The sequence below is a fragment of the Lipomyces japonicus genome (genome assembly GCF_038497905.1).
Source record: "Lipomyces japonicus strain CBS 7319 unplaced genomic scaffold V1514scaffold_22, whole genome shotgun sequence".
Classification (NCBI taxonomy): Eukaryota; Fungi; Ascomycota; class Lipomycetes; order Lipomycetales; family Lipomycetaceae; genus Lipomyces; species Lipomyces japonicus.
Window position 1 is genome coordinate 188,283 of NW_027117834.1, and position 12,346 is coordinate 200,628.

The window sequence follows — 12,346 nt, forward strand, 5'->3', positions numbered from 1 at the left end:
AATTGATCATTTATTTGTGCATTGACAACTTGTAATGGCTGATTAATAATACAACCTTAAGAAATATTTGTAGCCATGTCATTCAGTGAGCATTGTTGTCTTTTACTATGTAACAGCAATGACTTGTTTTTGCTCATGTATATCATATTTGGTGACCTTCGTGGAACGTCTTTGAGCTACCTTCTGTGGCAGTAAATGCAGATGCCCAGTTTGGTAGCGCGCGGGCATCAGATGTCTCGAGTATTGCTTTTAGTATGAACTTGGAGTATATTCTGTAAGTCTAGTGGATCTTGTTCTTGGGCTCATTAATGTATTGTTGAATTGGATGTTTGGGTGGTTGTCTAGCATATACTCGCCAGCTGACTAATCCAGGTCTGCAATAACTGCCACAAGGCAAGGTGCTCTGAAGGCGTTTCATTTTCACAATACATTGGCCTATACGCAATTCTAGAAGAACCAAGAATATGACAAGCTTGACATATATTACAGACGGTGTCAAGGCAGCATATCCACGTTCCAAAAGGTTTTCAACCGTCAACATAAATGACCGGTTAGATCTTGTGGTGAATCGATATAAACCAAAAAATATCAACGCCCATGGGTTCACTTTAGTACTATTACATTGCACTGGGGGACAAAAAGAGTCATGGGAAGGCGTGATTAATTATCTTTTTAACTACTCTCCATCTTTACCAATTAGAGAGGCCGTAGCATTTGACTGGGTTAATCACGGTGATTCGGCTGTAGTAAACGAGGATAAACTTGGGTACCAAGCTAATTGGACAGACGGATCTCGGTATTAATTTTACATAACCATGAAACTAATTAATTAATCTGTTAACTTGTACAGAGATCTGCTAGCAGTGGTAGCCGAGCTTCAGTTACCAGAGCCAATAATTGCAATAGGCCACTCCATGGGAGCAGGTCAAGCGTAAGTATAAATGATATTAATTCTGAGCGTTGGTCTGACGTTGTAAAATAGGCTATTTGCAGCTCATATTATGCCAAGGCTATTCTACGGTGTGATTGCAGTCGAGACAGTCGCTGTTCCGTTTTCTGAGAAGGCCCGCGTGACGACAATCGCAGCACAACTGGCCAAGTTGCCAGATGAATTTTCTACCAGGCAAGAGGCGGTTCAGATGTTAAATGCGGTCAAGACCAAACGTTTTAACAAGAGCATTGTGAATCGAGTGATAGATGCGTCAATATATGAAAAGGGCGGGAGGTTTTTCTACAAAACAACAACGGTACAGGAGACAGCGACGTATGCAAGTGCATCGGCCTCACTGAAAGAAATATTTGCTGCATTAGCATCAGTATATGAGCCAGTGCTGTTGATAGTAGGCGAAAAAGCGAACTGGAACGAGCCGACCGCGATTGGCAAGATTCAACAGCAATTGCCCGACAGTGTGACCGTTACCATACCAAATGCAGGGCATATGTTAATACAGGAAAAACCTGACGAAACAGGTACGAACAACTATAGTAATCTATAACTGTGTGGGCATACTGATGTGCCTGGATTTAGCTGCCGCAATGGTTCGATATCTGCTGGAGCGATGGCAAACATGGCAAATGGAAACGGCAGATGAGACTAGAAACTTAGTTCAACAAGGGCGGGCACGATTACTCGCCTCCGTAAGCTCGGGAGCAACCAAGACGAAAAGCAGCAAATTGTGAACTGCCTCATATATATTACAAGCGCATCGGTCAATGCCGGAGTTCGATGGGCACGGTAAATATACGGCAATGGCATGTAATTATTCTCGCTCGCCGAGATTTCCCGCGACAGTATATGACATTCGCCTTTGGTGCGGCGCGGCCGTCGTTGACGTCATATATTTGCATGTGAAATGAAACCATACATGTTTGTTATGGTTTTGCTTTATTACAGACTGTAAAAAAATCTCTGTGTTTACTGATAGGTTGACAATGGGTATTGTCACCGAATTATGCTCAGTATTATTCGCAAAAAATTATAAATAATTATTTGGCGCCGACGGAAAGCAGGCGTGCCAAGCGTCTACGCGATATCTATTTTTCTCCGTTCTCCCCAACGTTCAGCGGACAAAAGGCGGGCCATTATGAGCAATAATATGACAGATGTCGGCGACCACCAATCGGGATACGCCGGTTCATATCCTGAACCTTTTTTTTCCCCTACGTAATCAGTAAATTGTACAGCTGAAGGGCGAAGGAGTGGGCATCGACAAGAGGTGGGCGGCATGCAGCGCAAGTACAAATACCTGCCGCTCTTACTGAGCGGCACCGAAGGGGAAAATACAGAATAATCGCTCCACCACAATGATTTTTTCAATAACATCACCAGCACAAGGATGCCATGCCATGCGCAACGTTGGCGTGCGCCTCACCCCTCTTGTACACTCCCGCTTAGTTTCACCCATATCATGTCGTGCGTTCTCCATGCGCGGCATGCAATGCAAGGCTCCTGAACCTCAGCATGTACACCTCACAGGCTCTGAGGGCTCTCAAACACCTACCATAGAGCAAGTACCAAAAGACAAAACCAGGACGCTTGAAAGCACTGTCGATGTCCGCGAGAAATCGTCGCTGATGCACTCTGAAAAGAATGACCATTTTGTCGAATCGACTTGGGCGCATCCAATATACTCAAAGGAACAAATGCTTGCCATTCAGATAGCACATAAGGAAGCCAAGACTTTATCAGACAAAATTGCCTTACTTGCAATCCGTCTCCTGCGCTCGAGTTTTGATATCGCAACAGGGTACAAGCATCCCAAACCAGGCCAGGAAGGCGATCCTGCATTTAAAATGACTGGTAAAAAATGGCTTGTGAGATTTGTTTTTCTTGAAAGCATCGCTGGCGTCCCCGGAATGGTAAGCTTCAATTGATTTGCTCTTTGCCTTGTTCCGATTTTGCTAATTAGTTCTTTAGGTTGGTGGAATGGTCAGGCATCTTCATTCTCTCCGTGCTCTAAGAAGAGATCGGGCATGGATCGAAACGCTTCTAGAAGAGGCATACAATGAAAGAATGCACTTACTCAGTTTCCTTAAACTCACTAACCCGGGATGGTTCATGCGACTGATGCTTCTTGGAGGACAAGGAGTGTTCTTCAACCTATTTTTTGTTTCATACCTTATCGCACCCAAAATCTGTCATCGCTTTGTCGGATATCTTGAAGAAGAGGCAATTATCACGTATACTAGATGTCTTGATGATATTAAGGCGGGGAGAATTCCTGAATGGCAGTCGCTTGAAGTTCCAGATATTGCGAAGCGATATTGGAAAATGAAGGATGACTCCACCATGGAAGATTTGATTCTTTACATTCGCGCTGATGAGGCAAAACATAGAGAAGTTAATCACACGTTTGGAAACCTGAATCAGCAGGCTGATAGGAATCCATTTGTTCTTAAGGTTGACAATGGCACTGCTCAACCAGAACAAGGTTTGGAAACAATCAAAAATAAAGGATGGGAGCGTAAGGACATCGCCAACTAAACTCAAAGTTTTATTTTTTTTTTGTTTTTGTTTTTCGCTGCGATCCAAGAAACCGTTAGAAATGTCCTGATGCATTTTTGAGATATGATTGAAGGGATAATTGTCGTGTTACTTAGCTTAAATTTAGTTTATTTACCTAAAACCTTTGTGACTTATTTTCGAAAAAAAAAAAAAAAAAATTAACCAGCATTTTGTCTGATTTTAAACCCATGCTCTCCCGGGAGTGCCTGAGTGGATTCAAAGTCGATTCGATTGACAGTACTCCTCCTTGGCCCATCTATTTCCGTTAGTAAATTAGGTCTTGTTATAATTTTCAAAATATAATTTTTTCTTCTATTTTTCACCTCGTATCGAAAAAAGAAATGATTCTAATCTTATCAGTTCTGTTGCCTGGACTTCCCCCTTAACTGTGCCGTATTCTAAAACAAAAAAATCAACCTTGGCCTTTTTGTATTTAAACCCCGAATTTTTTTGAACATACCAGTATTCCTGACCCATCCGGTAACGTCGCCAGTACTAATGGCACTTTTCTGATCAATGATCAGTTGGTAATGAGTTCGAAGATTATTATTATTATTATTAATGAAACCAAAAAATATACCTGAACGAATCTCCTAAACCCGACACCTTGGACCTATAAGTAAAAGTCAATTCTGATTACATGTCTATTCTAGGAACGGGGCATGGATACTCACAATGCCAAATACTTCAAACGATATTCGCAACAGTGGCATTCTTTATCTGAGTGCAATGATTGTGAACTGGTAACTGTTGTTGATTGGTATACTTTCGGAAAAGTAGAACGTGTTTCATCTGTAAGCGGATAAACGTCATTCACTATCGTTCAGCGGAATAATCACACACATAACACACACCCAAAAAACAAAAAAAATGTTAAATATGTATTTGTATTTTTCATTTAAGCAGGTAACTATATATATATATTTAGCCTGCATGATATTATTCATAAAACCAGATACGTTATATTTACAACCCAAAAACACTCCTCCCAGCATGCAATTTCTACAAACACTTAGTCTCTAGAATTTTCGTTTTCCTTTGCTTTATTATCCCTTTCTTCTTGCTCAATTCGTTTTCGCTCGATTTCCTCTGGAGTTAATATCTTGACCGCAGTCTTGGACGTCACGTATGACAATCCGCTAAGGATTGTGGTCGTGGCAACAGTATACCTAATAAATAACATCAAGTCAATATTACAACCCCGCTAGGCCAGAGCAAAAAAAAAATATAAATCTTAATTTGGTTGCAAACTTACTCAAGAGCTGATATCGCATTAAGTGCGATAATCTGAGTGTCAGGTGCCATCGCTTGTAAAGCTAATGGCTTAATGACCGACACGGCGATAAGCGCCATTTGCAATGCAGTATTGTACTTTGATATCGTGGTTGGATGGACTTCAGCAGACGGAATAGTGAAGTCCCAATATCTCTGAAACGTCCTTGGTGGCGGCAATGAAATGTATCTGTAATAAATTGCCGATAATCCAAGAAGAAAATCTCTGCCAAATATAATCACAGCTAACCATACTAAATGTTATATAATTAGTTTCAAACATGTAGTCCCAATTTTGATATAAATTGTGTCATACGTGGTAGGCCTCCAGTCCAAGCAAGGCAGCCAGTTAAAGAGATCATTAAGATTTTGTCTGCCATGGGATCTAAAACACTGCCGGCCACGCTCTGCAAGTTATATTTCCTTGCAATGTAACCATCAATTAAATCTGTAAATGACGCGTATGAAAATAACGATACTGCCCAAAAATGTTGATTTTTTAAAACCAGGTATCCAATCAATGGTGCAGATAGCAGCCTTGAAAATGTCAACATGTTTGGTAACGTGTACAGGTTTTCTCGAAATGCTTTATTTTTAGCAATTGGTAAATTATTAATTGCTTTCTTTACCGCCGCCCTGGCCGCGTTCGTCTTGGTTTTTGTTTCGTTTATTAACTTCTGCCTGCGTTCTCGTGAAATAAACCGATCGTTTTTTTTAGTAGGCTCTTCAGGTCCTGGTGGTGGTTGATTGCCCGTGGTCAAGAAAGCTTTCTGCTGATAAAATCCATTATTTAAATCAAATACTTTCAAAAGTCTTGAAATCAAACACTTTGAAATTGAATCAGGCGAAGTTAGTTGTCGATAAATCGTCTTCGAATGACTCGACATTACCGGCCCCCGTAAATTTCCAGCTACCAAATGCAGCATTTCTTGTTTTTTTTTTTTTTATTTCTTTTTTTTTAAGAATTCCCCACTAATAATCTGTATATAATGCCAAATCAATTTATTAGACGTTATTCCAATAAATTAACTGGGCGAGCCAAAAAAAAAAAAATTGGCAATCCTCGATAAATTTCATTTTGTTCCTCCTGAAAAAAGCAGTTTATAAAAGAGAACAAAATTAGAGTTTCTGAAATACCCCAGGTTACAAAGCATTTTATATTTTGACAGGTCAAGGATTTAAATTTACGTTTGCAAGCAATAAACAAATCTATATAATGTGTTAAATCTATATAATTGTTACAAAAAACCAAAATTTTAATAAAAAGGTAACTTCTATCGAGGCAAATGTCCCGCGAAATTCTGTCGACGGTAGCTGTAGCAACATTGTTAATATCGTCATTCATCAACATGATAGTATCTATAACTCACTCTATGTGTACAAATGCACGCTCAACAGTAGGTAGGGTCTCCAAGGCGTACTGTAATGCCTCACCAATGTCATGACTATCACGAAGGGTCATCTTTTCGTTTAACAAAATGTCAACTTCGACATTTAGCCTGTCACCAGCATAATAAGCATTGAGAACCGAAACCTGCTGGATGCAATCAGCAAATCTCATGCATAAATAAAGAATAACCTGGCGATCTGCTAAATCAGCTGCAGCACCTGTAAGATGTCGGATATGTTCAAGGGAACTGCGAGCAAAATCTTAGAAAATAAATTTAAAAAAATGAAAAGCGGCTTACGTATTTGCCCATGAAACAACAACATAAATTGAAAGTAGCATGGCACCAATCGCATCCAACCAAGGAATATGTGCATATCGTGCGATCAGCGGAAAAATTATTGAAAAAGTATTGAAGATAATGTCAGTCATGGCATCTTGAGCCAATGCTTGAACCGAACTAGACGAAGACGATCGACACCAAACCCAAGCAAATGTCTTCGAGAATATCGTCAAAATCATAATAACCAAGGATGAGACACCTAATTCCACCACAATTCCACCAGCAGCCAAACGTTGAATAGCTTCAATCGCCACTTGCAAAAAGGACACGATCATGATTATGGAGAAAACAAGAACCCCAATAGGTTCTAATCGAGATCTACCAACCGGGACTAACCACTTTTAGTCACAAAGCTGAAAAATAATCGTTACATGAAACTTACACGCATATTGCAATTTCCAACTGCGAGATTGAATAAATCTATAAACAAAATTAGTAAGACCCAAACAAAATTAAAAATGTGACCATACTTTGCACTAGTCCAGATAATTGCCGTAGATAGGAAATCAAGTGCTGAATCAATAAGTGATGCCACAAGAGAAAGAGAGTTTGATAATGCAGTCACCACTCCTTTGCCGGATAATAATAAAACGTTTAAAACAAAATTTAAAATAATGGCAAGCTTCACACTAGACTCAGAATCTGCTTCATATCCGAGTAAAGGTAAGCTCTCCTCATCAATATTTGCCGGAACATCCAAGCGCTGCCGAGCTGACGTTTCGTCACCATAAACTTCTAAAACGTTATGAGGAATCTTGGAATCAAGTAATCTATCGATTTCAATGTATCGATCAATCAAGTCGTTCTGCAATATCATGTTGATTAGCTTATACCCATCATAACTACAACGTTTTTAGGCTTGCCTGATTTTCATAATACTTCCGAATTGCCTTAGACATTTTCTTTCTTGAATCTAAATTTACTTTACATTGACTCCAATCTACCAGGGCTTTACTGCTTCCAATCAGTTTTTGAGATCGTAGATCCTGCAAGTTCGTGAGTCGTGATATCGAATCCATCCTTTGCAATTTAGATGGCGCTGACATGGTGAATGAAATTAAATCAGGTGCAATCCGTGTAGCTCCACCTTCTTCGACAATAAAGTCAAACATTGCCGGTCGCCGCATAGCTGGGGAGCTCGACAGGGAAATGTAAGTCGCCTCTGTCCCGCCTCCTCCAGATTTTGGAGATGACATTTGAATTTAATAATAATATTTTGCAAAAAAAGCGAGGTGTTTTCAGGTAAAGTTGATAAAATAATAATAAATCAAAAAAAAGGCCACAAAATTTAAATCCCACTGATACAGGAAGCCTCGAAAATATATTAAACGGAAATAAGATGTAGAAAAAAATATCTAGCAAGTAATTCAATTTAAGCCCAGATTTTGCTATGCCCAAAGCGTGAAAAGTATAAAAACCTTAAACTTTGATCTTGCGAAATGGCTGATTAAAATGGTGCTTCTGGAAGCTTGGGTTTGGGCAAATCATTTTTTATTCCTTCGGGAGAGCCCTCCAACTTATAATTCATACATAATGAACACCAAACTTGTAGAAATATAGAGGAAAGCTGAAGAAAATACGGAAGAGAGAATAGAATAGTAGAAAAAAAAATGAGAAGCAAAATTAAGCAAGACAAGGCAGAAGCATGAAGAAATGAAGAAATGAAGAAATGAAGACTAACAGGGACTCAGAACAGTCCTTCAAATATTGGCTGACTATCTCGTAGTATCCCCGGCAAATTCAGAACGAATTCTAAGCGCCTGTTTCACTACAGGGTCACTGTAAAATGGAAAATTCCGATGTACGCGATGAATGTCCTGCACGGAACCTGGTAAGAGAGAATGCCTGGCCGCAGTATCCATTGATTAATAATACGCAACCAAATTGTGACAGGGTGCGGGAATTCGTAGCCTGTATGCCAAACCAGTTAGTCTTAATTGGGATCTATTAATATATATCAATACAATGCCTGTATGCCAAGCCAGTTAGTCTTAATTGGGATGACGAACTGGGCATACAGGGGAAACGTTCCTCATAATACAGTCACTATTCTATCCTAACCATTCAATCCTAACCATTCATCCCGTACATCGTACATCTTATGTGCGCTTGTTTACACTTCAAGAATTTTATAAGACGATGCCTAATCTCGACCCGACTTCGCCCTCTGCCCCTGCTGCCACGTCACATGGTAGCGATTAATCTTGCTTCTGAGATTGTGATTGATTGATTGTATTGTTTTTTGGTACCATTTGTACGTTGTGTTCTTTCTCGAAGTCTATAAGAATCCCTTCGATAGAGGAGAAAAAAATTCAGAAGATAGTGAAGTTTTACCTTTTTTTTTTTTAAATGAATACATTTGAATACATAGATTTTTGGACGATTTTATGCTCTATTCTCATTGAGCTGGCGATCATGGCCATCAGTCATTTAGTTGTTCGTCTCTTTTGATTCGGCTTTGTATAGTAGTAACTTTTGCTTTTTTTTTGCTACTTTTGTTTTACCAGCAAATGATAGCACCTCAATAAGCGTACATCATACAGTTCAACAAACTTATGTCTGAAAAATAAGAAAGAAATCATTCCTCTCATCATTATAATCTCTTCTTAGAAGCACAATTTTATACGAAACGGCAGCATCATAAGAACTGATCTAAACTCGAAAGTCGGTCACCATGTACACATATGTTATAATTTTAAGAAAAAGAATTTATTAAAAGTCAATAAACACTTATCAAAAATTTTGAAAAATCCTATAAATGAACACTAAAGTCAAAGGCATGTTCAATCGTGATGAAACTGGCTAAAAACGAACAGGCTCGAATTACAGCACACTTTGCGGTAATGCAGAAGGTTCACGAGCGTGTGCTCATATACCATATACATCACACTGAAACGGTCGAATCTTCATTATTTTCGAGATGCAAATTTTAACATTCAACTCATAGCGTGAATGATAGAAAAAAAGTGCCATCGAAAGATTGACTAACGTACATGTGGGACTGTTTTTTTTCGAGTCATGAAGCAGAGGCAATTAGGTCCAAAACCGTATATGTCCGCTAGCTAGCACTCCTATATATGGTTATTTGCAAATTCCACGGATAGATATTGATGGCATTGTCCCTAATAACTGCTCTTCGGGACGGCGGTCATCAAGACCATCTCGTGAAATTTGACCTGTCATCCAAAGTTCTGGGTTAAAATGTTGACTTCTTTGAAAGTACGGTGATTATGACATTATCAATAAACCACCATAATGTTAAATGCTCCTGAACCTCTGCGTCGCAGCAGATACCGTACTTCGGGCATTTTCCTTTTTTTGTTACCGGACTGATCAAGCAACGATCTGGAACTAACCATCAGTACAAAAAAAAGCTCCTCAGAGTTTAATATGACCTCAATATTTCATGCTATTAGTATCTCTGAAAATCTGTGAGTAGTATTAAGCACCCAAATCAGCTACCATTGCGCTATCGAAAACTGCATCGCAATCAACATGTACGAAAAACTCTGTTAAATCATGTTATTTTCTCTGACAGCAAATAAATTTTTTTTATAAATTTTTTTACAATAGTTTAAAACGTAATCCGGTCTTTAGTTTATTCACAATTTTATTCACAATGTTGGTAACCTTTGAACAATAAATTATTGCAGTTGCGCGCATAAGTACCCAACTATTATATTTTTATGCGGAAATGTTAAAATATAGTTATGGTTATTTTGAAAACATGCACGATGAATGTTGCATCGTGTGGGTGCTTGGTAGCTAAACCAACTACTTCAAGATCTTTAATATTTTCGACGGAGCTATTGATTCTAGGTCAAGATGTTCTTCCTTGTGAGTATTGGCAAGAACATTGAACTGGGCTTTTGACTGGATACCTTGGCTGACAATACAATTCTTGTCAATTCCTGAAAACTACAGAAAGATTTATCGTTGAGCATTACATTACACCCGTCTTACTTTGGTCCTTCAATGCATTCATATTTACGGACAAAGTTGTTACAAGATGTTGAAGGAACCTGCTCCGGAGAGTATGGATATATTATCTATGTGATGGATGGTATGAGGATCGACGTCGACAAAGGTCGTGTGATTCCTGGTAGCGGCGGTGCCGAATTCGAGGTCAAATACCGAGCTATTGTTTGGAAACCGTTTAAGGTAATTAAAATACGCTATTATTTTTGAGTTCACTTTTTTTTTTTGACGAGAATTGGGAAATAGGGTGAAGTTGTGGATGCAGTAGTTTCATCAGTCAACAACGTAAGTTACCGCTAAATCGTTAATTGAAGGATGCATCGAAGGCCAAGATATATTGACTTTAAAATAGATTGGATTTTTTGCTGATGTTGGACCATTGAGTGTATTTGTTTCGACCAAGGTATATCTCTCCAGACCACAATTCGATCTTTTGTGAAATGCTTATCATAATTAGCTTATTCCTTCTGACATGAAATACGATCCCAACTTAAATCCACCAGCATATGTGTCAGAAGATCAAACTATAGAAAAAGGAAGTCGGGTGCGACTAAAAATTGTCGGTACCAGAGTCGATGTGGGTGAGATGTTCGCCATGTAAGTATAGGGATGTCAAAATCTTATCTACGTAGTTAGCTAATGAACGGTTCGTCTATAGTGGAAGTATAAAAGAGGATTATTTGGGTGTATTATAGATGATTACTGAGACGAGTAATTTGCCATGGGCATTAATTGTGCTGCCGATACTTTTCGGGTTTCTCGTTTCAGCGGCCAGCATTGTACAGTAAGTTCTTTCAACAATGCTCAAAATTATCGTTGTTACTATATGACGATATTTTTATGGCATTAATGGGTCTTCGTTATTCTGGGATGTGTAAGTTATAGAACTTAGTCTGTCTGACTGCATTTTGTATTTTGTGTTTACCAGTTTTATGTGTTTTTACAAGTTTTTGGAGTTTTTTGCTTTTTATTGATTAGGTATTAATAATATCAAAAGTTATTTTACTATGCCTGTTATTTTGATAAAAATAATCCGCAGATCTTACTAAATGTATTTACAATGGCTATATTCAAGTATATATATATGTGACCAACTCCTATCTGTTGTTCTCCGGTTCTAAATTGACTCCAATTTCAGATATGGTTAAAACCGTGTATGTATGCTTGCTGGTAATATGCTTTGTCCGTCGTGTTCGCTGTTGCTTGCGGATCTTAACTCTAAGAGGCTCTTTTGTCTCTTCGACGACTCTAGCCCGGACCACAACTCGATCATCATTTATGAACGGTTCTCCTTTCCATGTAAATTTTCGGGTTCCCAAGGTCTCTATTTGAGTAAGTCTAATGACATCTCCAATATTGGCGTCCCTTAATCTATAAGGGAGCGTGATCTTGTCTCCAATAGACACAAGATACTGGTTCGTGTGTATCCGGAACACGGCATAAAGGTTGTTTTGACCCAACCATCCGGAGTTCTTGTTGAAAGCCTCGGCTAAATCGTGGTCTGTCGGCTTTGCTATGGTTGAATTTAAAGTGAGTTTCTGCGAAAGGCTCGACGGCAGAGACACGGATGGATTCGGTGTGATGACATTGTTCAATTGGCTTGAGGTGCTGCTGGCTGTGCGGGTCAAGTAAGATGTCGCAGGTGGAATAAGAGACCGTTCAATTGACAGCAACGGACGAGCACAGTAAGCAAGACCACACCGTATACTTGGAAAAGCCATGTTGAGAATCGTAGTCAAGTAAAAGTGTATACAAAGCTGATTAGCTGCTTAATAAAAATTTGATGGTTTGCGATTGCGCGCTTGCAAACTAAACCGACAAACCGCAACCACAAACACGATGGTTGTTATATAAGCAGCTC

General features: G+C 39.1%; 7 protein-coding genes across 7 annotated transcripts; 3 read left to right on the forward strand and 4 right to left on the reverse strand.

Moving 5' to 3' along the window:
- Positions 1–464: 464 nt before the first annotated feature.
- On the forward strand, positions 465–1,680 carry V1514DRAFT_343085 (Alpha/beta hydrolase family-domain-containing protein; the record flags this gene model as incomplete). The annotated part of the gene is made up of 4 exons (XM_066929129.1): positions 465–796; positions 851–931; positions 983–1,470; positions 1,529–1,680. The coding sequence occupies 4 exons, from the start codon at positions 465–467 to the stop codon at positions 1,678–1,680; spliced, it is 1,053 nt and encodes a 350-aa protein (XP_066783095.1).
- Positions 1,681–2,433: 753 nt separating this feature from the next.
- Positions 2,434–3,484, forward strand: V1514DRAFT_281391 (alternative oxidase-domain-containing protein; the record flags this gene model as incomplete). Its single annotated transcript, XM_066925070.1, has 2 exons — positions 2,434–2,859; positions 2,918–3,484. The coding sequence occupies 2 exons, from the start codon at positions 2,434–2,436 to the stop codon at positions 3,482–3,484; spliced, it is 993 nt and encodes a 330-aa protein (XP_066783096.1).
- Positions 3,485–3,663: 179 nt separating this feature from the next.
- On the reverse strand, positions 3,664–4,218 carry V1514DRAFT_320372 (Acylphosphatase-like domain-containing protein; the record flags this gene model as incomplete). The annotated part of the gene is made up of 5 exons (XM_066925995.1): positions 3,664–3,761; positions 3,829–3,903; positions 3,966–4,014; positions 4,086–4,118; positions 4,180–4,218. The coding sequence occupies 5 exons, from the start codon at positions 4,216–4,218 to the stop codon at positions 3,664–3,666; spliced, it is 294 nt and encodes a 97-aa protein (XP_066783097.1).
- A 299-nt stretch (positions 4,219–4,517) lies between these two features.
- Positions 4,518–5,664, reverse strand: V1514DRAFT_281436 (CDP-alcohol phosphatidyltransferase-domain-containing protein; the record flags this gene model as incomplete). The annotated part of the gene is made up of 3 exons (XM_066925071.1): positions 4,518–4,674; positions 4,761–5,031; positions 5,094–5,664. 3 exons carry the CDS (start codon positions 5,662–5,664, stop codon positions 4,518–4,520), a joined length of 999 nt encoding a protein of 332 aa, XP_066783098.1.
- Positions 5,665–6,051: 387 nt separating this feature from the next.
- V1514DRAFT_347766 (cation efflux family-domain-containing protein) lies at positions 6,052–7,703 on the reverse strand (the record flags this gene model as incomplete). Its single annotated transcript, XM_066929307.1, has 6 exons — positions 6,052–6,091; positions 6,148–6,414; positions 6,466–6,838; positions 6,890–6,927; positions 6,978–7,312; positions 7,371–7,703. The coding sequence occupies 6 exons, from the start codon at positions 7,701–7,703 to the stop codon at positions 6,052–6,054; spliced, it is 1,386 nt and encodes a 461-aa protein (XP_066783099.1).
- Positions 7,704–10,177: 2,474 nt separating this feature from the next.
- V1514DRAFT_331942 (RNA polymerase Rpb7) lies at positions 10,178–11,526 on the forward strand. Its single transcript, XM_066927772.1, has 6 exons — positions 10,178–10,344; positions 10,432–10,668; positions 10,732–10,770; positions 10,838–10,888; positions 10,943–11,082; positions 11,144–11,526. Exons 1-6 carry the CDS (start codon positions 10,333–10,335, stop codon positions 11,178–11,180), a joined length of 516 nt encoding a protein of 171 aa, XP_066783100.1. The 5' UTR covers positions 10,178–10,332; the 3' UTR covers positions 11,181–11,526.
- On the reverse strand, positions 11,438–12,331 carry V1514DRAFT_331943 (mitochondrial 54S ribosomal protein bL21m). Its single transcript, XM_066927773.1, has one exon. It carries the CDS (start codon positions 12,204–12,206, stop codon positions 11,583–11,585), a length of 624 nt encoding a protein of 207 aa, XP_066783101.1. The 5' UTR covers positions 12,207–12,331; the 3' UTR covers positions 11,438–11,582.
- Between the last annotated feature and the right edge of the window lie 15 nt (positions 12,332–12,346).

Coding starts and splice junctions, on each gene's coding strand:
- V1514DRAFT_331942 (XM_066927772.1), top strand. Junction 10,771..10,837: donor TAGTTTCATCAGTCAACAAC/GTAAGTTACCGC, acceptor ACTTTAAAATAG/ATTGGATTTTTTGCTGATGT. Junction 11,083..11,143: donor GTGGGTGAGATGTTCGCCAT/GTAAGTATAGGG, acceptor GTTCGTCTATAG/TGGAAGTATAAAAGAGGATT.
- V1514DRAFT_331943 (XM_066927773.1), bottom strand. CDS start 12,206: ATGGCTTTTCCAAGTATACGGTGTGGTCTTGCTTACTGTGCTCGTCCG.